The sequence below is a fragment of the Colobus angolensis genome, unplaced genomic scaffold (assembly GCF_000951035.1).
Source record: "Colobus angolensis palliatus isolate OR3802 unplaced genomic scaffold, Cang.pa_1.0 Scaffold131, whole genome shotgun sequence".
Classification (NCBI taxonomy): domain Eukaryota; kingdom Metazoa; phylum Chordata; class Mammalia; order Primates; family Cercopithecidae; genus Colobus; species Colobus angolensis.
Window position 1 is genome coordinate 3,195,891 of NW_012114364.1, and position 25,810 is coordinate 3,221,700.

At 34.6% G+C, this 25,810-nt stretch overlaps 1 protein-coding gene across 2 annotated transcripts in view; it reads right to left on the reverse strand.

Annotated features, from left to right (window-relative positions):
* The window catches only part of CCDC91 (coiled-coil domain containing 91), a 395,593-nt gene that overhangs the window by 184,579 nt on the left and 185,204 nt on the right, over positions 1–25,810 (reverse strand). For both annotated transcript variants that reach the window (XM_011934104.1, XM_011934106.1), the window contains one exon: positions 6,062–6,169. In XM_011934104.1, the coding sequence (XP_011789494.1) occupies positions 6,062–6,169 (108 nt within the window). The remainder of the gene's footprint in view (positions 1–6,061; positions 6,170–25,810) is intronic.

Below are 25,810 nucleotides of genomic sequence, written 5' to 3' on the forward strand. Positions count from 1 at the left end.
TTTTTAAATCTTTTTAGACTGGGGCTCTCACCCATACATTTAAATGAGCTCTACTTCTAGGCCGAAATACAAGGGAAACCAACAAATAAAAATGTTTCCATTTCATAGGTCCCTCTACCTACAGTGTTGTCTCTTACTTTTACCATCCAAGCTCCTCAAAGACTTGTCATCTGTTTCTTTACTTTCACCTTTCATTTACTACTCATCCTGTAAGTTCTTCCACCACTCTGTTGAAACTACTCTTGTTAGTGATACTTTTTGTTGTCACATGAAATGGTCATTTTTGCATCCTTATCTTGTTTATTCTGCAAACTTTGAAATAGTTAGCAACTCCCCTCTTTGCAAAATGCTCTGCATTTCTGGGTTTCCTACTACCTTTCTTTCCAGAGAGCTTCCTTCATGAGCTGTCTTAGCCTATCCCTTAAATGTTAAGGTCTCTCAAAGCTGAATTATTTTCTCATTCTATATATTCTCTGATCTCATCCATAGTTATACTTTCAATGACCATCTATATATGTAGGATTATATAATTACATGACTTTCAAATTCATCTACTACCAGCTTTCTAGTAAGTTCCCCACCCTAGATTCAATTATCTGACAGCTCTGATCTTGCAGAGGCAGTATAAACTCATGATATCCAAAACTAAAAATTTTCAACCCAAACCATGCTTCTTAAGTTGCCTATATCAGTGAATTACCAAAAGCAAAAATTTGGACCCCATACAGAAAAATATATTCTCTTGCATAAAAACATACTTATATATATAAAATATCTATGTGTCACAAACACACACATGCGCACACACACACACACACTCTCCTTTATTAATGAGCATCTACTGCTGCTCTTGTATTCCCACGAAGTCTCTGGTTTCTCTTCCCTTAATATCACTCAAAACCATCAAAATCTCTCTATTCTTACCCACGTACTTTAGTTTGAGCTACCAACATTCTCAAGTGCGTAATTAAAACAGCTGTTTAACTACATGCTACTAATATTCCCTCCCATCAATTCAATTTTTACACTTTAGCTACAGTAGTATTTCTAAAATGGATATCTGAACAAATGTCACTTTCTAGATAATGCCTTTTAATGGCACCCAATGTTCTTTCAGACAATGTGGCAGATAAGGTCCTTTACAATCCTTCCTATGAAATACAGTCATGAAAAATTTAGCGCTCTCATATAGCCTTACCCTTAACACTTATATTTTCTCAAATGAAAGATTTTAATATGCGATTCCATCTGCCTCTTTCATGCTAATCTCTCAGTTCTGACCTCACTTAGATCCCTGAACTTTGACAGAAGTCATCATTAGTCCTATAAGTCTTCCTTCACCTAATACTACAGAACTATATGCCCTTAAATGTAGTTTTGTATTACTATTCATTCTATCCTAACTTGTATGATTTTAAAATTATATCATCTGTTCTACTGTTTACTAGAAGAACTATATCTCACTCCATCTCTGTTACATTCCTATAACCAAGCCAAGTGCCATGTCATACAAAAGTCCCTCATTAAATAAGGAGGAGAGAGGGACTGTGATACACTAAGAAATATATTGGTCTTTGTCCCTGGTTCCTGGCACAGAGATCCTAAAGCCTTGGAATTTTCAGGGTGATAAGAGTGTCTGTAGTAGCTTTGAGATCAGCATGGGGGCTATCATCAGAAAAACTGAGACACGAATAAAGGCTTGAAACTTTCAGCCTCATCCCTCCAGCATCCAATGGCTTAATAAGTTACACCTATGTAATGAAACTCCTAAATGAAGGGGTTCAGAAAGCTTCTGCATTGCTGAATACATAGAAGTGCTGGGAGAGTGGCCGGTGTCATGATCAGAGAGAGCATGGCTCCTTTCCTCCCCATAACTTGTCCTGTGTATTTCTTCCATCTGTCCATTCCTGAGTTGTACCCTTTATGATAAACCAAGAAACATAATTAAAATGTTTCCCTGAGTTCTGTGAGCCATTCTAGCAAATTATCAAACTGGAAGGGGAGACCAGTTGTAGAAATTCATAACTCTGTAGTCAAGTCAGAGGAAAGTGTGGGTACCCTGGGGACCCAATACTTGCAACTGGCATCTGAAGTGAGGTCAGTCTGGAACTGAGTTGTTAAACTTGTGAAGTTGAACGTTAACTTTGGTGAGTTAGTGTCAGAATGGAATTGAATTGTAGAATACCGATTTGGTGTCCAGGAAGTTGGAGAACTGGTTGTTGATTCAGAAAACTCCTACACATCTGGTGTCAAAAGTGTGAGTTGAAACAGTACAGAGGAAGAAAAGGTTGGTCTAGTATTCATATATAACAGTGACACCAAAGTAAATTTTGTAAAAAGTAAAGGTTCTTTGACAAGACAACATATGAAATACCAGTAACAAACTTTTCTTCTAAAGACTAGAAATTAGAAAACCTAAATCCCAGCCCTGGTTCTGATACGAGCTATACAAATGGTCTTAGGTAAGAGTTACTAAGATGATGCAGCCAATAAACACCCACAGGATATGCCAAGTTCTAATCTAAGCACTATGCAAACCTGATGTCATAAAATACATGTAACAGTACTATGAGGTAGTAATTACTTGTGTATCTCATCCACGGAGGACAAAAATGACGCACAGAGAGATTAAGAGACTTGCCCTAAGTGACAAAGCCAGGGATCAATTCATACAGTCTGACTCTAGACTGCATGCTTCTAATTACTCTGCTTTAGAATTAACTTAAATTCTTATTCTGAAAAAGGGAGAGAGACAGAGAGCAAGAAACAGAAAAGGTTGAACTAAATGATTCCTAAGGAACCATACAGCTATTAGATTTGCACTTTTCTCAAAAACATTTCTGTTGTTGTTAAACTTAATGTACTAATTTCATTTCAAATGGTATCTTAAGAAATATAATTTGAAAAACAAATGTGGAGTCACTATTTCTATATCTTACATGATTTTATTAATACATACTAATCAAATCTCCCTTTTGCTTTTTTTTTTTTTCTTTGAGACGGAGTCTCGCTCTGTCGCCCAGGCTGGAGTGGAGTGGAGCAGCGCGATCTTGGGTCATTGCAAGCTCCGCCTCCCGGGTTCATGCCATTCTCCTGCCTCAGCCTCCTGAGTAGCTGAGACTACAGGCGCCCGCCACCACGCCCGGCTAACTTTTTGTATTTTTAGTAGAGATCGGGCTTTCACCCTATTAGCGAGCATAGTTCAATCTCCTGGCCTCGTGATCTGCCCGCCTTGGCCTCCCAAAGTGCTGGGATTATAGGCGTGAGGCACCACAAAGACTAATCTTTGCTTTTTAAGCACACTTTATCATACTGAACTGCTTATAACCCTATAAATGTCCTGTGGTGTTCCTCACCAAGTATTTCCAATCAATAAACAGGGGATATCTTTCCATTTCCTTGGGTCATTTTAAATTTCTTTCAGCCATGTTTTGTAGTTTGTAGAATACAAGTTTCTTATCACCTTAGTTAAACTTACTCCTTTTATTCTTTTAGATACTATTGTAAATGATATTGCCTTCTTAACTTCCTCTCCAATTTGTCATTTCTGGTGTGTAGAAACACACTGATTTTCATGTATTAACCTTTTAATCTGTAGCTTGGCTGAATCATTTTAATAACTCCATAATAGGCCACTTTTGACAAGGCATTATAATAAAAAGACAAGCTCAACACCGAATTCATAGAAAAAAGAAAATTCTCAAGCATCAAATCAAAGGAAATAGAAAAGTACAGAAATTTGAAGACTTGCATGCACAACCACTTAAAAACAACTAAGGAGGCTTTCAGCAACAAATACCAGCTACATCTGGCCTTGCAGCAAGTAATAAACTAAGTGTGTTAGCCACACTAACTACGTGTGTAAAAACTCAATAAAGTGCCCCCAAGCAGAGATAAAGCTCTGGCTGTTTTAGGCTATATGGTTTAGGGAAAAGAGACCACAAGATTTCTTCTACCCTGGTTTGATAAAATGAATATATCTCTGCAATAAAAGAGAAGGAGAGACAGATAAATATGAGGTTCAAAGCATATAAACATATTAAATCTAGAAAGTGGTTCTCTAACTGTACAAAGGCAGGCTAGTAAAAACAATTTTTTTCATAAAGAAAAAAAAATAGCAAGTAGTTCTCTAAAACAACTGTGGATAGGGCCTTAACAGAGCTGACTACTATAAAAGACAAGATACCAAAGGAATCGGTACCCTTAACTGTAACTATTTGCTACCTAAAACGACCCCTGGGATCCCAGTATTTTGTAGACAGGAAGCAGGTTCAGAAATGGTATAATCTTCAAAATTCATTTGAAATATAGTCAACAAAGATACTAGAAAATAAAAAAACCAACAAGACCACAAGGAGCAACATACCAGGAACCCGGTCAAAAAACTCTGAAAAGATAATCATGGTAAATAAAAGAGCAATCCCTACTCGTGGGCAAAGGCTCTTATTTAATCTATCCAGTGAGATTTTAAAATTGTTATTTACTAGTGACAGCTGTGTGCGTCTGATTTTTCACCTTTCCTATTGCGAATGTTTACAGTAAACACCCTGCCTTTGTCTCACCACCGTATACTAGGCATGTTGGGAAAAAACAACTTAGATTGTAGTTCTACTTCTTCAGGTCAAAAGGGACCATATCTGGACCTGATAATGTAGAGACTGCAGCACACTATTCCCCTCCTATTACCCAGAGTTCCTGGACTTTTGAGCTTGAGGCCCCAGCTGAATGGAACTTTCAGATTTTCTCCCAAGAGGACAAGATATGTTAATTTGCCTCTGAACATTTGGTGAACAAAAGAAAAGAATGTGGTATATTTGTGCTATTCACTAAGTATTTCCAGTTCTCTCCCTTCTAAGTTCATAGTAGGCTCTCACTCTCTGGCCCCATTATGATTGGGTGGAACCATGTGGATATAAATTGAAATCGAATGTGTCATTTCCAGGCCAGAGTATTTAATTACAGATGCAAATCTAACACGGCTCTATTTCACGTCGAAATTATATCAGGTAATGTTCCACGTTGGAATTACACTATCAGCTGAGTTCCGAGGGTGAGGACAACATGAGACAGGGCCCCAAGACAGACCTCAATGAGTATGTAGCATGAGTAAAATATAAACTTTTGCTATTTGAAGCCAGAGAGTTTAGGGCATAACCAAGTCTATCTTGGCTAATATATGCCTCATGCTGTTTCTATCCATTCATAAAGTTTTATATTTCATATCTCTTGACAGCCTGGTACTTCACTACCTAAAACAGTATAATTATATTTGTGTACTTCTCTGTGTATTTCCTCTTCCAAGCCACTTACTAAAATGACATTGGAAAATATTTAATAGAACTGACCCCAATCTTGAGAATAGGGTGGTTCATTTATAATCTCCATTTAAATTCTACTCCTAATTTTATTTCTTAAATCTTAGTAAATTTTCTTCCAATGATATAACACAGATGCTCTATATGAAGTCAATTTAATTTTCACATACCAAATTTTATATCTTTGAGAAATATTACTAGGAAATTCTTACATACATTATTTATGCTATGACCCATCTATAAATCTTCTTCAGCTGCTTTGTTTAATGAAAAGCAGCTAATAATTTGAGCTGTTTAAGATATTAAATCAAGAAAAGAAAAAAATTTGAACAGAAAAACTCAAATAGAAGCCAATTCCTGTCTAAAATGAAAGGTAATATAAACATACATAAGTGATTTAAAAATTCAAATATTATTTATAAATCTTATCTCACTAAAAATCATTTACTTGCTATAATGCATTCATGGATATCTCTTTGCTTCTGTTATTTGGAGAATATATTATAACCCATAAATTAACACAAGAATAATCATTAATGTGGGGGAGAGCCACATATTTCGGGTCTTTCGTTCTATTTTGAGTCTGTCATAAAATTCTCAATCTTTGAGTTTACATAAGCATATTTTTTCTCCAAAATATACCAAGGAAAGTAAATGGAATGGAACTGAATAAACAGTTATAGAGCTCTCAGGGGAGAGAGTCAGGAGAAAAGTATAAATATATAATGGATGTGCACTTTTATTACCTGAGCATTTAGCAACTCCTCACACTTGTGTGCCTGTTTCTCAATTGCAGAAATGTACTGTTTCTCAATAGCTTCTACTTGTTGCTTAACTGAAGACTGCAGTAGTGCCTAAAAACAAGCAAAAAAATCATTTGGATCACAGACAAAACTTGGAATCCACCGTTGGCATGAGAATATTTTTGACAGTTGTACATACTGTAATATGATATTCTCCTAAATTACAAAATATGTATTTGTTAATACTGAAGCACACTTATGTTATATATAACATTACTTTCAGCTTTTGCTTTTATATTTTCCTATTGCCAAGATAACAGTTTTTTGGCTCAGACGTTCCTTCCACACATCTTCTCCTTAAAAAGGCCAAGTCATAGAAGATGATAGAGAGGGTGAGTAGTTCTGTTAAATATAAATTTGGTTCAGTGAAGACCACACAGGATGAAGAGTGTATGAAAGCTGCTGAAAAAAAAAGAAAAAAAAAAAAAAGAGAAAAGGAAAAAAAGGCCAGACATATTTCACTGGCTGACAAAACTCCACATCCTCTCGGCACACTGTAATATCCCATGGGCCAAGCATGATCTTCAAGACCACAAGTCAAGTAAAAGCAGATGGAAACTTTGAGCAACTTCAAACATAAAAGAACTGCCCCCCCCCCCGAAAGTTCACGCTCCTAATGTGAAAAGGTATAAGTCAAAGTACGTAAGTCAGAGTCTCAAGGCAGTAAGCATAAAAAGTAATAAAATTTGGGAGGCTGGGCACACTTAATTGGATACTGTAAATGCTGCAACTCAAGTCAGATAAATATAAAGATATTATCACTGTTTCAAGGAAAACCAAATCAGCATTTGATGATGTTCCACCCACTCACTTCCTTATTAGAGATGCTTAGAATATTATCATCTTTTTTCTTTCCCAGTGTTTAGTTTTGTATGTTCTATCAACAAGTTCTCAGTAATATCTTTCATGCTATTTATAAACTCTAAATCATTCTATAAGAACTATGGCAAATATTCTATTTTTAAATGTCTGTTTAAATAATAAACTACTCATAACCAAAATAATAAGTTGAAACAGACACATCTTATAGAAAACAGACCGTTGGCACATTCACCAAGAAAAAAAAAATCAGCCAAATCTCTTAATCTCTGTTATGAAAATAGATTTACTTGGTTGAAAACACTACGCAATAAGATGCTGGATAAATAGGCATGTATTTTTAAAAGCTGAGACAAAAATATTTGTAAAACTTCTAAGTAAGTCTTGAATTTTCAAATAACTAACTTTCTTGCGCAAAAGTAAGACTCTGATGATGCTCCTACTCCTACAATTCAGTATTCGTCACTATGAAGCTGCAAAATTAGTAGCAAATTAATAAAGGAAAATGAAGCTCTGAGTTTTATCAAAACATAAGGAAAATGCTTACTAGAATTGCTTTAGCCCTTGATTTACAGTGCCTTCCAAAGATTCCACAGTGATTAATTTATGTAAGGCACAAAAGTTTAATCCTTTTAAACTGTGACTAGATGATATGAATCTAGTTTACCTGTGTGGAAACATACTATTTGTTGGGATTTCAGAAAAGTTAAAAAATAATATAATTATAAACAATTTCCTTAGAATAATCACAGCATCTTTTGTAAAGAGAAAAAAATGTCATTCTATTTGGGGACTTGGGGATATTATGGAATCATTTTGCTTAACAGAAAGAACTGCATTCAATTCCCTGTTTGCCATGGTTCCAAATAATCCCACACTTTAAATATTCAACATTTAAATACTCAATATTCAACTGCAATTTGTAGTATATTATATCCTTTGGAGGACAGGTGAGTTAATAAAATAAAATAATATTCTCACTCCATAATTAAGAAACACAATTTGAATAGGGTAGTCTTCCTCTAGGGATTGATTTGTGTACCATATACTCATTCTCCTTGAAATGTCAAGGAGGATAATGAGTAAAATAAGAGCCAAAGATGTGATAAGGGAGCATAAAGGAAATTTATGCAAGAGTAACTGGCCTCTTACATATTTCAAATGTCTCATCTTAGCCCCATTCAGTCATTTAAATCCATGGATCAACAAAAGGCCCACAAAGGTAGGTACATAATGATTTTTTCAAAAGTCTTCCACGTTGTGCTCAGTCTGAAGTTGAAGACAATCATTCCCTTGATAATCACACACTGTAGGTATATGCTGGATGCCTATCAGAGAAAGAAAGTTGCCCCAACCCTGGTGACCTGTTAGACTCACCACTATACACAAAGAACATTCAAAGATAAGAATAGCTGTTCCTTGTATATTCTGGATATTAGTCCTTTGAATCATATGGTGAAGATTTTCTCCCATTCTGCGGGTTGTCTGTTTACTCTGCTGACTGTTCCTTTTGCCATGCAAAAGCTCCTTAGTTTAATTTTCTGCCTATTTATCTTTGTTTTTACTGCATTTGCTTTTGGGTTCTTAGTCATGAAATCCTCGCCTAAGCCAACACCTAGAAGGGTTTCTTCAATGTTATCTTCTAGAATTTTTATAGTTTCAGGTCTTAGATTTAAGTCCTTGATCCATCTTCAGTTGATTTTTGTATAAGCTGCGAGATGAGGATTCAGTTTCAATCTCCTAGATGTGCCTTGCCAATTATGCCAGCACCATTTGTTGAATAGGGTGTCCTTTCTCCATTTTATGTTTCTGTTTGCTTTCTCCAAAGGTAGTATTTTGATGGAAATTGGGTTGAATTTGTAGACTGTTTTTGGCAGTATGGTCATTTTCACAATATTGATTCTACCCTTCCACGAGCATGGGATGTATTTCCATTTGTTTATCTACGATTTCTTTCAGCAGTGTTTTGTAGTTTTCCTTATAGACGTCTTTAGACACCTGGGTTAGATATATTCCTAAGTATTTTATGTTTTTGCAGCTATTGTAAAAGGGGCTGAGTTCTTGATTTGATTCTCAGTTTGGTTGCTGTTGGTGTATCGCAGAGCTACTGATTTGTGTACATTAACTTTGCATCCTGAAACTTTGATGAATTAATTTATCAGTTCTAGGAGCTTTTTGGAGAAGCCTTTAGGGTTTACTAGGTATACAATCATAACATCAGCAAAGAGCAACAGTTTGACTTCCTCTTTACCAATTTGGATGCCCTTTATTTCTTTCTATTGTCTGATTGCTCTGGCTAGGACTTACATTAGGCAAGAAAAAAATAAACAATCCCATCAAAAAGTGGGTTAAGGACATGAATAGACAATTCTCAAAAGAAGGTATACAAATGAAACATACGAAAAAAATGCTCAACATCACTAATGATCAGGGAAATGCAAATCAAAACCACAATGCGATACCACCTTATTCCTGTGAGAATGGCCATAATCAAAAAACCAAAAAAAAAAAAAAATAGATGTTGAAAGGGATGTGGTGAAAAGCGAACACTTTTACACTGCTGGTGGGAATGTAAACTAGTACAACCACTATGGAAAACAGTGTGGAGATTCCTTAAAAAACTAAAAGTAGAAATATCATTTGATCTAGCAATACCACTACCGGGTATGCACCCAGAGGAAAAGAAGTCATTATATGAAAAAGATACTTGAACACACATGTTTATAACAAAACAATTTGCTATTGCAAAAATGTGGAACCAGTCCAAATGGCCATCAATCAGCGAGTGGATAAAGAAACTGTGGTATAAATATATGATGGAATAGTACTCAGCCATAAAAAGGAATGAATTAATGGCATTCACAGCAACCCGATGGGACTGAAGACTATTGTTCTAAGTGAAGAAACCCAGAAATGGAAAACCAAACCTCATATGTTCTCACTTATAAGTGGAAGCTAAGCTATGAGGTTGCAAAGGCATAACAATGACACAATGGACTTTGGGGACTTGGGGGAAAGGGTAGGAAGGGGGTGAGGGGTTAAAGTCTACAAGTTGGGTTCAGTGCATACTGCTCAGGTGACGGATGCACCAAAATCTCACAAATCACCACTAAAGAACTTACTCTTGTAACCAAATATCACTTGTTTCCCCCAAAACCTATGGAAATAAAAAATTAAAAACAAAACTAAGAATAGCTGGAGTACTGAAGCTGGAGTTAAGAGTGGAGCTAAATGATTAGGCAAGAAGGCAGGTGTCAGGTATTAAAAGAACTTGTATGACAACAAGGAGTTTAAGCATTGGTCCTACTGCTCAACACTGTGATGACTAGTGCCATAATCCAAGCAAACAAGGTAATTTCCAAAGCTGCCCCTACTACTAGATTAAGCACTGTGGATACACAAATACACATTGATACTAGCCACATGCCTTTATAACTTGCTCTATGATTATATAACTGAATATTTATCTTCCAGTTTAATGTATCATAATACACAAAGACTCCTTTACGTTTCTCATATCTCATAATACAATCTTAACATTTGCTGACTTATTGTCTTCTTCTGTTAACTATCTCTACAGATACCCAAGACAAAGAGGACTTCCTTAAGCTTAAAAAGAGGACTTCCTTGAGTTTATACAACATTTAAAAAAGATATATGAAAGAATAATTTCATTTCTATTTTCAACTATTTAAACACCCATAAAGCATTAAGACTCTCACAGTATATACAGATAGAAATGCCAAGATACATACCAACATATTCTATATTGAAAAGAATGCTATCAAGGGCAGAAAATGTTTTGTTGATTTTGAACATATTTACGTCTTAGCCACAGTTGTATCAGAGATTTATAGTATTATCCAAGAGGATTTAATTCACTAAGCTTAAGGAAAACTATCACACTTTAAGAATAATTTTTAGGCTGGGCAGAGTGGCTCACACCTGTAATCCCAGTACTTTGGGAGGCCGAGGCGGGCAGATCACGCTGCCAGCAATTTGAGACCAGTCTGACTAACATGATGAAACCCTGTCTCCACTAACAATACAAAAATCAGCGGGGCATCATGGTGTGCACCTGTAATCCCAGCTACTCAGGAGGCTGAGGCAGGAGAATTGCTTGAACCCAGGAGGCGGAGGTTACAGTGAGCTGAGATCATGCTGTTGACCTCCACCCTGGGTGACAAGAGCAAGACTCCATCTCAAAAATAAAGGAAAAAAGAAGACATTTTAAAGTGTTAAAAAATGTGTAGATCTCTTAATACAGGGACTACAACTTCATGAACAGCTTTTTACAGACTGCCTTGTACATAACCAGCCCATGTAATAGTTACTTGGTAAGTGATGATCCCTGTGTGAAAACTGATATTACATAAATATATACTATCAACAGTACCAATATTTATTAAAAAGTTCACTAAGCTTCAAATTATAACTACCAAGACAAGTCACCAAAATTGTTACCAAGTCCATTTGGTACCGACTACAGATCTCAATTTTTAAAGTTATTATCTAAGACAAGAAATATTCATTCTTTTTACCCCATGAGCTCAATTGTGAGCAAACAGTGTGAAGGACTATAAATTCTGGGAAGGAAAAGTATGTTATAAACACATAAAAAACAAAGGTATTAAGTCAAAAACCATGCCACACCACCCCAATTGTTAATACATGTGAGAATTAGATGTGTATTTCTTTAGTGGAACTGATTACATGCTGGAATTTGAATGATATAAGTATAGCCAGAGTAGACAACTGCAACCCAGACTACAGTCCATTGTCACAACAAATCCACAGATTTCTCCTCCCTTGATATAGCCCCATTGTTACAGATCTGATTCCGGCCTCATCAAATTAAATGATTGTCCAGATTTGCAAAGCAGATGTGTCTAAGGAACAAGGTCTTCAAAATATTAATATCATCTTTGTACTGATTATGTGACCATAAAGGAATCCTACATAGATAATTGTAAGCAACAATAATTAGATTATATTGAAAGTCACAAAATAATCTTATCTAACAAACCATTAAGTCATACTTTACAAATGGAGAACAATATAAAGATACAGTGCAAGCAGGAAGAAAAATGTATAACAAATATAATCTATCAACTAGAATTTATGACCTAGGAGAACAGGAATCTGTGTTTAACTCACTGATATACCCAATGCACCTACAACAGTGCCTGACACATAGAAGATATATAACGAATACATTGAGTAACTAAATAAATGAATCATGATTTAGGCAAGCCTGGTTATTTGTCCCTTCATCCAGAAATTATTAAAACTTTCATGTTCATTATACCTGTAATTATACACTTACTTTAGTTTATTGAGGACAGTGGTATATACAAAATAATCATAAAGTATCATCTGAAATCAACAACAATTTTGCCTTTCTTGGAAAAATATCACAAATTGTTATTTAAACATCTATTTTTTCTATCTTTTAAAAAATTTATTTCTATTACTTCTTCTGTTTTCTCATTTTTAACTAAAAATAATATGAGCAAAACTGAAAGGTATCTGCTAAATGAATAAGCTAATGCTACAAAGAGATATTTTCATTTTTTTTTTCTGGCACAAGTCCTTTTTTTAATCAAAATATTACTTCAAGTTGTGTAAGGATATTAAATTGTGAGCATGTCTTATAATATTCCCTCAAAATTGCAAACAAATCATAAGTTTATTATTCAAAAAGAGAGCCTACTTGACTGAGGTACATTTGTAAAAATGATGAATCTCAGTCGTTTTACAGAACCATTCATCTGTTTTTCCTCCATGAACTTTACATATCTGCCTTACAAATGAAGACAGACACTGTGGTTAATAAATGTGCCCAAAATCACATGAAAAGACACAGTGGCACAAAAAATTCAGTTCTACCCCTTTGTTTCCATTTGTCTTAGCTTTTCTAGCCCAGTAAAGTAGATTTCTCTTTTCGTGAACTAAGCAGCTATTTCATTTTTATCACTCAACTATTCATTTATTATTCATTTAGTCAATAAATATTTTCCTAAACACTGTTCTAGGTACTGGAAAAATACCAAAGACACTCAAATGCTGTTAAAATTTTCTCCATTAATGGACAATGTATAAGAATGAAAATACATAGCATTGATTTTTGTGGGCTACACATATGCATGGAAATTAGAAACTGATAATTCATGCACCATGCATGAATTTTTTGTATATGCTCTAGAATTAAAGATAATGCAATTATTCTCTCTGGTAGTGAAAGAGTTAATCCTAATAAGAACTACATGAGTTTATGTTTTTACATGTCCTTACAAGCAGTACTATAAATATACTTACTATCAGTAATAATTATATAATTAATGCAAGTACATCTATGAAGTAATAATTAATTGAACTTCATCTGGACACTTTGTCTATTAATATACATTTCTTCTACAATACTTACATTCTCCATTTTATGATGAAGAGACTGGTAAAAAAAAAAAAAAAAAGACTATGAAAACGAAGAAATAGTATCCAAATGATGGCAAATGACTAGATTTGGCTCTGAATGCTGCTCTTGGTTACCAACTTGTCTTAATCCCCAATGGCTCTTGGCTTAATTGAATATATCTTTAGCCAATCTCGAGGTCTAAAACTTCAATCTATAGCTTTGTTTGCTTATAATTCAGGAGAATAAACTGAGAGCTTGATTTAATTCATGCATACACACAAATCCATGTATTGTAAAAGAGCTTCAGATCAGTGAGCCAATAATCTCTGAGGTACATGGTTGTATTAGAGGAGAAACATTAGGCATCTCTGAAAACAGTATTTAGATATTTCCGAAAATTTTGTTGGAATATAAAAGAAATAATATGAGTAAAATTTATCATCAAAAGGTGATCTAAAAGTTCAATGTAAAATTCTTTGTAATTCTGTAGTACAAACACTTCAATTTAGATTTAAAAATTGCATTTACTCAAATCTGGATCCAAATTCAAGTCCAGGGTCATGGTCTCCTGTGGCCCAGTCTGGCAGAAGTTAGGCAACATTCAGACTCTGTGAACTCAACCTTTGGGAAGAATGAAGGTACATGTTTCTCAAGAGTAAATTATCGTTGTCTGAAGAGTGATAGCGATGGAAACTATTACCTAAAATTTTGGAAAAACTGAATTAAGAAACAAACAAGTTCTCCCTTCCTTTTTCCTTAATTTAAAAAAGGAGGAGAAGTAGCAAGGTCAAGTTGAGGCTGCTGAAAATTTATCCTGTTACAGATCTGAAGCATATGGAATTGCAATGAATCTCAGATTTTTCTGTGTATTTGAATTACAGTGCAGTAGTCGTATACAATTCAAAAAGGAAAATGTTAACTTATGGGTGTAGATCTAACATGAAAATTGAATACAGTCTAGCCATGTTATAAAGTGCCTTGGAGGCTGTGAAAGCCAAAGAAAATCTTCAGGACACAGGGAATCATTCCTGTTGGCCTCGTTGTTAAGGGAATTTAGTAACATAAGAGTTGTTACCTCAAACACCACAAAAGTCTCCCAGTGAAAATTTCTTTTGTGCCATGGACAACACATTAAAATTAAGAAGTTTCTAAAATTAAGTACAGCACAGAGACTCTGCATGTCTGCCTTCCAGCTACTTTAACCTTCTGAAAGGCTGCCATATGGATATCCCTCTCCCTCAGATGCCACATTATTCCTTGTGACTTGAGTAAGAACTACAGTTTCAGTTAAAAAAAAAAAAAGGAAAAGAAAAAAAGAATTCTGACCGAAATAACCTCCTCATGATCATTCATACAATTAAGTAGAGCACCTAGGTATTAATACAGTACGGGCCTACGCATCTCATTTTCTGAAATACAAAATCACTGATCATGGGAAGAAATAAACTCATCTAGACGTCTAAAATATTTGCTTTAAATACATATGAATTAACTTTGCAAGGAGGCGGTATATTCTTTTGAAGGGAGCCCTGAATCAAGCCTTAAATGATGAGGCTTTTATTTACAACTCCTCTTCTGCTGGTTACATGTGTTCCATCAAGGCACCATGTTTCTCTATGTACCAGATTCCTCATTTCATCTCATGTCTAAGGAGAAGAAGAGTTTCTTCTCTGCCAGTGATGAAGGCATTCAGACAAATTATGACACTTAACTTTTTTTTTACATTAATGGTGAAATCCTGTATTCTGACAGTTTGTTGTTTGAGAGTTAAATTACCTACTTTTTATGACATAGGAAATTCATGTTCTGTGGATTCAACCTAGGATCAACATTATTGTTTTAATTACTAGGTTTATGACGATTAAAATAAATTTTTTAAAATTTAATATTATAAATATTTTAAAATTAGTATCTTCCTCCAAATTAATTCAGTTCCATTCATAAAATATAGATCTCAAAGATTAGAACTTTTCCTCATACTGAAAAGTCATCAAGAAAGAGATTAGAGGTTTGATTAAAATCAATTTTATTACAGCAAACATGTTAAGACTAAATTTTGAGTCAGACTAGATTTTTAGACTAAGAGAATAAGTTTGTGAACTTAGATAACACGTATAAATACTTCTATTAGTTCTTTCTCAGTTTAAAGTTATCACTAATACATGACAGATGTGATTACATTAAGGGTTAATAAAAATGTTTAAAGTCCATTAGTTTGGGCATCAAAAAATTAGAAGAGATGTCATCCCCAGAAGAGATACAGGGCCAGAGGTCCCCTGCAGTTCCAAGCTCCAGCTTGACTGTGAGTTGAGAATAAGCCTCAGAGGAAGGGACAAAGTCATCCAAGTGGCTCAGGGGAATTATTACTATGGTAACTGATATGGAAATACCTCACTATAATAAAATGGCACCAATTAGTGCTTGCTGATTTAACAACAGCTCAGACTGGGTGGTTATAAAATTATCAAAAAAAATGGCTACATGAATATCCTACTAAAACAACAAAATACAGTAACCTTTGAATTTGATGATCTGAGTAAAATGAACTAAATCAGACTATGGATTATTTCTCAAATGGAATTCCTCTCTGATTGCTATAAAGCAATTTGACAGTCAAATTACCAAAAATCAGAAATGTGACAATTTTATGCATATTATCCCATCTCTGGAAAAGATAAAGGAAAAAGAGAGATGCCAAAATACCAATGGGAGCAAAATTAATTTTTATAATACATAGTTCTATATCTTTTGAATTTTGAATTCAGTGCATATGTTACCACGACAAAAATATGATACTTTGATAAGAAAAATTATTATATCCCCTAATAATTTACCCTTGGTATAAAATCAATATTCTCATAAATCAAGTTTCCCAAAGTTGATTACCTAGAATGTAGGGATTAAAATCAAAACCTCCATTTTAATATTAGATTGCAATCAGAAACAAAACAGACATGTTAAAATGCTATTCTCCCTCACATTAATTATTACATCTCTGCTTTTCTTTTCAGTCTGTTTTATAGTTCAGAATAAATAATAAATTTTCCATTCTCAATACCTATTCAAATCAGAAAGAAATTTAAAAATCAAAAGTAAACTTTTATAGACCAACATCTTTACAAATAGTTTTTGTGTACATACCCTTATTTGGACTTAGAAAATTTAATGAGCGTAAGCATGTCTCAATTTCATCAGTTTATCTCCCTTGCCTATAACAACTATAGTGTGTGGCCTTTCGCAAATGGAAATATTGGTGGCTAATAAATAAAAATAAATCTGTAGTACACACATATATATTTTCCTACAGTATAATTAGGTAGTGTTTTTCTCTAATACTGAAAATGCTTGAATCTAGATAGACCTTACTGATAATTCAGTTCATTAGAAGAATGACAGATTAAAAACTAAATAATTGATATATCATGTTGATTAAAATTGTTAAAGAAATATGCCCTTTACAAATGCTACTGTATAATCAGTCCTCCAGCATTACTGTTGGAGATAGAACCCTATTGAACAAGCTTAGAAATAGATTCAAAAAAAACTTTCAACTGCATCAGAACAGGTCAAATCTCAATCAGATCAAAATGAATAAATAATCTCATTATGGACCTTGGAAGACACTAATGATATAGTAGCCTAAATTTTTTATGATAATGAGCAGAAATCTGTAATTAATCAATATTTTGATAGAATGAGACTGACACTGCTACAACATTCAGATCTGAGCAACATTAGTCACAAATATTAACCTGATGTAGTATAAAAAAGAAAAGTTCATTTTAGTAGGTGAAAAATAATTGAGGGAAAAGGCAGTTCTCACATGTCTAAAAATAACTAAGTTCTAGGGTACATTTGCACAACGTGCAGGTTTGATACATAGGTATACATGTGCCATGTTGGAGCTGCACCCATCAACTTGTCAGTTACATCAGGTATTTCTCCTAATGCTATCCCTCCCCTAGCCCCCAGCCCCCAACAGGCCCTGGTGTGTGATGTTCCCTGCCCTGTGTCCAAGTGTTCTCAGTGTTCAGTTCCCACCTGAGTGACAACATGTGGTGTTTGCTGTCGTTGTGATAGTTTGCTGAGAATGACGGTTTCCAGTTTCATCTATGTCCCTGCAAAGGACATGAACTCATCCTTTTTAGGGCTGCATAGTATTCCATGGTATATATGTGCCACATTTTCTTAATCCAGTCTATCATTGATGGACATTTGGGTTGGTCCAAGTCGTTGCTATTGTGAATAGTGCCGCAATAAACATATGTGTGCATGTGTCTTTAGAGGAGAATGATTTATAATCCTTTGTATATATCCAGCAATGGGATGGCTGGGTCAAATGGTATTTCTAGTTCTAGATCCTTGAGAAATCACCACACTGTCTTCCACAATGGTTGAATTAATTTACACTCCCACCAACAGTATAAAAGCATTCCTATTTCTCCACATCCTCTCCAGCATCTGTTGTTTCCTGACTTTTTAATGATTGTCATTCTAACTGTCGTAAGATGGTATCTCATTGTGATTTTGATTTGCATTTCTCTGATGACCACTGATGATGAGCATTTTTTCATGCATCTGTTGGTTGCATAGATGTCTTCTTTTGAGAAGTGTCTGTTTATATCCTTCGCCCACTTTTTGATGGGGTTGTTTTCTGGTTTTTGGTTTTTTTTGTAAATTTGTTTGAGTTCTTTGTAGATTCCGGATATTAGCCCTTTGTCAGATGGGTAGATTGCAAAAATTTTCTCCCATTCCATAAGTTGCCTGTTCACTCTGATGGTAGTTTCTTTTGCCATGCAAAAGCTCTTTAGTTTTAATTAGATCCCATTTGTCTATTTTGGCTTTTGTTGCCATTGCTTTTGGTGTTTTAGTTATGAAGTCCTTGCCCATGCCTATGTCCTGAATGGTATTTCCCAGGCTTTCTTCTAGGGTTTTTATGTAAACTCTACACATCTTAAGATTTTTTATCTTTGGAATTATTTTTAAAGGTCTGCTACACAGCAGAAACTTGAAATTGTTATTCCTAAAATAGAATGAAGTATTCCTCTTCATTCCTTTGACTATCAGCTAATGGCCCAGTCACAATACAAAGGCAAGCTTTAAATCTATATTAGAATAAGTTTTCTGGCAAGGTTTCCAATACCTTTTGGTTTTGGCTCGCCTAGAAAAACCACAAGAATAGCCTTGCATGCAAAATTCTGGCTAAGCCGAGGAAACACACAGGCACACAGAAGTATTCTCAACTACCAAATCTTTCTCAGTCCTCCACTGAGGTTAAGTTGGTGGGAGGGATAAGAAAGGACAAGCCAAGTCCTTAGTTCCAAACCAATCACTAGTATCTAGCTAGCATGCTATTATGCCAAACTCTACTGGCAATAGCAAACATCTTTATTTGTCCAGGAAAAATCTGATCATATGATAAAAGCTGGAATTTATGAGAATCTTTATTCAATCAAATAACAAACTATAAATTTATTTTATACCTTTGGATTAACAAAATGGTGGAATTCAAATAAAGATATGCTGTCAGGTCTCATATATCTTAATTTTTACTTTCCTCTCTTTGAGCAAAAACTTAGCGATATCTAATCAAGGGAAAATATCAAAAGAAGAGAAAACAAAATTGTTTCTCTCTCCTTGGAAAAGAACTTTATACAATACAAGTAACTCTACACCCTGGGAAAATATTGGTCTCCTAAATGTAATATGTTCTCCTTTATAAAACAGTACACACAATTCAAGAATTCAAATAAAATACTAGCAAGTGGATGCTTTTGAAAAATAAGAATACAGCAGTCATGTGATACTCAAGCTGGCATGTGACATATTTTATATTGCTAAAATTCAAAGCAATCCTTACCAAAAGTATTTAGGGTATATCTGACCTTTTCAGAAAATGCACAAAAGACCAAAACTCTCAACAAAACACACTTTGGTTAACATAGGAAATTAGTATACTAAGAATTCTCACCACAATGATTTTAGAGCTACTAAAGTGTATGTAGCAATTTTGCATCATTTTTCACTCTAAGTAGCAGAAACTTCATGTTCCTAATAAGTTAAAACTTCATTATACCTGATTCAATACCCTAATATTTAAATATAAGAGGAAGAGAAAAATATCAGGAAATTCTCTTCATAAAATCATCTAAGGCTTTCAAAAACAATCTCCTCATTCCTTACTTTCTCGTTAAGACGGTAAAGTATTTATATGTACTATTTAAGTGCCCAGCGTTGACTGTTTTTTGCCATCTAGAATATAATACACAGAACTAAAGATCACCAACTTAGTCAAGCTTCAGAAACAAAGGCTGCAAAAACAAAATGAGTTTGTGTGTCAGTATGTCTAGCTGTAGTGGCAATATCTTGAAATGTATAGGTACTTAAAAGGATAACTTTTTAAAATGTATTCTGCTTGGCCAAATGCATGCAAACAAAATACCAGAGGAGAAAATCCTAGAGTTTGAGAAGATTATATAAAAAAATTAAAAAATAAACCCTTCTGGCTTCAAAATGAATGTAATAATCAGTAACTAATTTTCACATGACCAAAAACAATATAGACAATGTTTAGTGTAGGCACCCACAGATGGGTCAAGAAACATAAATACACCTTTAAACCAGTAAAGTTATAATTTATCTGGTGTGTGCATAAAATATTAAAACAAACTACATTTTATTTTTTGCCTTTTTCAGACTATTTTTCTACTTAGCATTCTCGTCAATCTGTCAACTACATCAAAATTCAGTAACGTTTCAACACTTTTCCTATCTGTTATAATTTGTGAAATGTCTAAATCCTTTAAGTTAAAAAACAAAAACACGGAGTATAACATCAAAAATAAACAAGGTAAGCCAGAACCACAAAAACAACCTGTAAAAATCACTACAGAATGAAATTTTAAAAACTTCTCTATATGAGAGTTTCAAAAGGGAAAGCCCCTTTTCTAACTGATCTATCTTTAAGTAAACACCATGTTAAAGAAAAAAGAAAAAAGTGGGGGGAAGAGAGGAGGTAGCTGTCATTGCCTTGAAAGAGATTCCTTACATAGTAGCAAAAGAAAAATTTTAACCTAAATGTTCACATCTTATTTGCATCAAGTTGGAATTTTTAATGAACTGAGCTCAAAGTGAGATAAAAACATGTTGAACTTAATTTCTTGAGTGCTTTCCACTCACTATTACACCATGTTAGCAGGAATTCCAGCTTTGAATTTTAACAAACTGATTACATCAACTAAATACTTCCTTTGGAAAATTCTTCCCAAATGTTATTTAGGATGCAAAGAATAGTCATTTTGAGAATGAGTTAACATTTGAAATGACTTTACCTCAAGCACTAATATCTACTTTATTAACTGAATAGATGTACATGGAGAAAGTTCTGAAAAGAAAACAAGAAGCAAACATCTCTATGCAAAAAGACACTTTCTCTTTAAAAAGACAAGGCATCGTATTCCTCAAGCTATAAAGTTACATCTATTTTAGCAAATATGCCTGTATTTTTTCCATGTATGACTTTCTTTGATAGTCCCTCTGTGCTACTATACCAATCCTCCACTATAAAGAATTCTTTTCTTACTGTGATCACCTATACCACATCAAGGAAAACAAGGAATAAGTTTTTGGATTTTTTAATCTTGATTAAGAACAAGTTTTTGTTTCTTAGTTACAGCTGAAACTCACTTTTTTCTTAACTATTAAAAACAGCAGTCCATCCTACACTCACTTTGTTTCTGTTAGGGTTTGCTTCTTTCATCTTTCTTATGTGGAAAAATTTCTCAGTAATTTCAATGGGACACAATATAAGCACATAGGTGTATGCACACCCACCCACAAAACCTTAAGAGACTCATTATTAATTAGATAATAAAAATTGGAAAAATGATAATGGCTGAAAGAAAATAGAATAGATTCACCAACAAATGTAAAAAGATAGGACAATGTTTAATAATTCCCATGGGGCAGCAGAATAACTTAATAGAATTTTTTTAAAAAAGAAAAAATCGACGAATATCTAGCCCCTACCTACACCTGCAGATTCGGAATTTCCAGGAAAGAAAACTCCTTGGCATATACATTTTTAAAAAGCAACACAAATAATTTACTATGCACTGCAGAAGCTGAGAACCAAAGGATTGAAGTAACATGATCAATCACAACTGTTGAGTGGATCTTAAAACAAAAAAGGATCATGCTAATACAATTCCTCATTATCTCAAACATATGACATTCTGCATAACAGATAAATAGTAATCTTTGATGAAGAAAACCACAGACATTAAGAACTCATGAAGGCTTAGCCAGTGCATATATTAGAGAATGACAAGTTGAAGACAAAAGCCCAATTAAATAAGTAAAGGAAAATTCTTATGTTGCTTGTGGTAAACAATCTTAGATGTGGCATGTGCCTATGTAAAGTCTTCCAAGATGTATGTCAACTTTACTGCCATTAATTATCAGAATAAAAGATTTTTGAAATCATGACATAAGAGAAAAAAATAAACAAAACTAAGTAAACATTATGGGAAAATTTGGCATATGAGGCACATTAGGTTAGTTTTACGTTTGTTTTCTTTTGTACTTCACATGTCCTTTTCATCAATCTGTAGCGATCTATTTATTTTCTAAGTCAACAAAAGAATGCTGCCTTTAACTGAGCCCAAGAAGGTGAAGAGGTGGGCCACAATCTTTTACTCCGAAGTGGATATTTCTAAGAAGACTGAAATAAGAATCTGTACGAAGACAACCAACTAATAATCAGCTATGAGATAATGAAAAAGTACTGCAATTGCTACGCTAAAAAAAATCTGATATGTTACATATAGGAATGATAATAACAGCTAATATTTATTAAGAGCTTAATTATTAGCCATGCAATATTCATTGTTCTCACTGCATCCCCACAACACTCTTACGAAGAGGTTCCATGGTTTATTCCATCACTTACTGAAGAAGAAACTAAAACAGTTTTTTAAAAAAACTGCCCAAGGTCAAAATGTTAGTAAATAGCAGGAGTGGGGCTCTGATCCAGGTCTGTCTGAATTTGAAAATCTAAGCTCTTAATTGTTTGGGTGAGGGAGAAGGGACAAGATGGAGGAAGGTGAACAAGATGGAGCAGTACCTGTTGTTTCCGGGTTCTTCATCACCAACTTACCCCCGCGCAGGAAAACGCAGCCCGCGCCCAGGAAGATGCAGATCAACCGAGCATGCGCCAGGTGATATCAATCCGAAAAGATCGAAACTTACCCGGGCACGCCTATGGAGACGCCCCTATCACGCCCTTATCCCGCCCACTGCCCTCCCCCTTCCAGTACCAATGCATAAAAGTCGGCTGCAGGCAGGAGCCGGCGTGACTTCTTCGGCCCCCGCATTCGTGGATGGGGAACTTCACCCGAGAGCCCCGGGGCAACGTCCCTGGCCCCATACCTGAGGACCAGGGAACCTCGCCCAAGAGTGTGTGCATATTTGCAATAAAAGGCTGCCACTTTCTTATGTACTTTGGCCTCATGTTTAATTACTTAGCTCTCCTAAATTAAGTTACATTAAATTAAATTAAGACATTAATCTGCTCTACTAATAGAAGTACTTAGCAGTCTCAAAGTATAAATTCTGCTAGGCATGTAACATTCCTTCACGAAATCACAGAATTAAGGTCTATAAATTATTATATAAAATCACTAAAGACAGAATAAGAATATTAGGCCCAATAGAACATAATAACTTTAGGTCTTGAATTTGCTTAAACATGGGATTGAGTTACAGATTTTCTTTAGCCAGCTCCTGGAATAGATGATTTAAAGGTGTATGAACATAGAGTTACATACTCAAAATAAATACATTCCAATTGGATGAGGTCAGCTAATCTCTTAAATACAGGACTATTTCTAGGTGAATCAGAATTTTCAATTATCTGTGAAAAGTGTAAGTCCTATCATAACTTATGGTTATTTTTAAATCAGAAACTGCTGACCACATGATTAAAGAGCCTTAAAAAGTGCTATTTCATTTAAATAGTGTTAGGTACATAAGATATTGCTAACAAAAATGTGCTTTAGGATATTGTTTTATCTGATTATCCATGAAGAAAATAAATACGGCACTTTATTAAGGTTTAAATTAATATTTGAAGCAAAAGCAATTTTTTAAATGATAAACCCAAAATATATTTTAACATTCATGAAATGTGTAATCTCAAATTATTCATGCAAAAGAACAGTCCTACATTTTAAAAAAAGAATTGGAAAAAGAAATCAGCAAAGATTCATGGGTTGAGGTGATCCAATATGAAAGATGACATAAACAAACCCACAACTTTTGTCAATGCACTGAGAATAAAGAGAATGTCATGAGTCTTTCATGATATTGACCTCAGAATAATCATTTTTGAAATAAAGAATATTTGAAACAATATTTTAATATTTTAATTTGGATTAAAAAAATAAGAAAGGGGGGTGGAACTTCTGGAATGGCATTATAAGGAGCTGGCGGGGCATGGTGGGGGGGAACCTCTATTCCAGAATGTCATCTGTTAAGCAGGGTGTATTAGTTCGTTCTCACATTGCTAGAAGGAAATACCCAAGACTGGGTAATTTATCAAGAAAAGAGGTTTAATTGATTCACAGTTCTGCATAGCTGGGAAGGCCTCAGGAAACTTACAATCATGGCAGAAGGTGAAGGGCAAGCAATGCACCTTCTTCATCGGGAGGTGGGGCGGAGAAGTCCAAACACGGGACGTGTCAGACACTTATAAAAGCATTAGATCTTGTGAGAACTCACTCACTATTACCAGGACAGCATGGGGGAAACTGCATCATAATCCAATCACTTCCCACTGAGTCCCTCCCACAACATGTGGGGATTATGGGAACTACAATTCAAGATGAGATTTGGAAGGGGACATAGCCAAATAATGTGACACGGCAAATTGGCAAAGCAATCATTCAGTCTCTGGAAATTGATCAAAGGTCTTACAACAAACGGAAAAGCATTTATTCAGAAAAATGTATAGAAAGTTGTATTAATAGATGTCAGTTACGAGAAGAAAGAATCAGTAAACCTTAAGACCTACTGATAAAGATCATACAATCTGAAGAACAGAGAAAGGATAATGAAAATGACTAGAGCCTAAAAATCATGTGAGACCCCATTAAGGAAATGAATACATACATAATGAAAGTAACACATGAGAAAAGAGAAGTAGGAGAAAAAATACGAAAGGCTGAAAACTTCCCAAAACCGATGAAAAACAATCTATACATATAAAAGGCTCAATGACTTCACGTAGAATAAATGAAAAGACACACACCCAGAAACATCATAGTCAAAATACTAAAAGTGAAAAACAGACAATTTGAAAACAGGATAAAAATAACTCGTGTATAAGAGAATCTGTAAAAGATTAACATCTTACTTCTCATATGTAGAAGGCAATGAGATGACACAGTACTGGAAGTCCTACCCAGAGCAATCAGACAAGAGAAAGAAATAAAGGGCATCTAAATTGGAAAACAGGAATTTGAACTGTCTCTATTTGCCAATGACATGACTCCATACCTAGAAAACTCAAAAGACTCCTCCAAAAAAAATCCTAGATTTGATAAATGAATTCAGTAAAGTCTCAGGTTACAAAATCAATGCACACACATCAGTAGCTCCAATGACAACCAAGGTGAGAATGAAACAAAAAAAGTAATCCCATTTACAACAGCTACAAAAAAATTTAAAATACCCAGGAATATATGTAACCAGGTAGGTGAAAGATCTCTACAAGGAGAACTACAAAACGCTGCTAAAACAAACAAAAAGGAAAGCATTAATGACACAAATAACTGAGAACACATCTCATTATCATGGACTGGAAGGATCAGTATCATTAAAATGACGATGCTGCCCAAAGCAATCTACAGATATAATGAAATTAATTTCAAAATACCAACATAATTGCTCACAAAACAGAAAAAATAATCTTAAAATTCATATGGAATAAAAAAGCCCAAATAAGCAAACCTAAGCAAAAAGAACCCATCTGGAAGTGTATTTATCCAATTTCAAATTATACTGCAAAGCTATAGTAACCAAAACAGTATCATACTGGTATAAAATTAAGACACCTAGACCAATGTAACAGAATAGAGAACCCAGAAATAAAGCCAAATGCTTACAGCCAACAGATCTTCAATAAAGCATACAAAAACATAAATTGAGGAAAGGACACCCTATTCAATAAATGGTGCTGGAAAACTGGATATCCACATGCAGAAGAATAAAACTGGATTTCTATTTCTCACCACACACAAAAATCAACTCAAGATGAATTAAAGATTTAATCTAAGACCTAAAACCAGTGCAGGAGCAAGATGGCCGAATAGGAACAGCTCCAGTCTCCAACTCCCAGCGCGAGCGACACAGAAGACTGGTGATTTCTGCATTTTCAACAGAGGTACTGGGGTCATCTC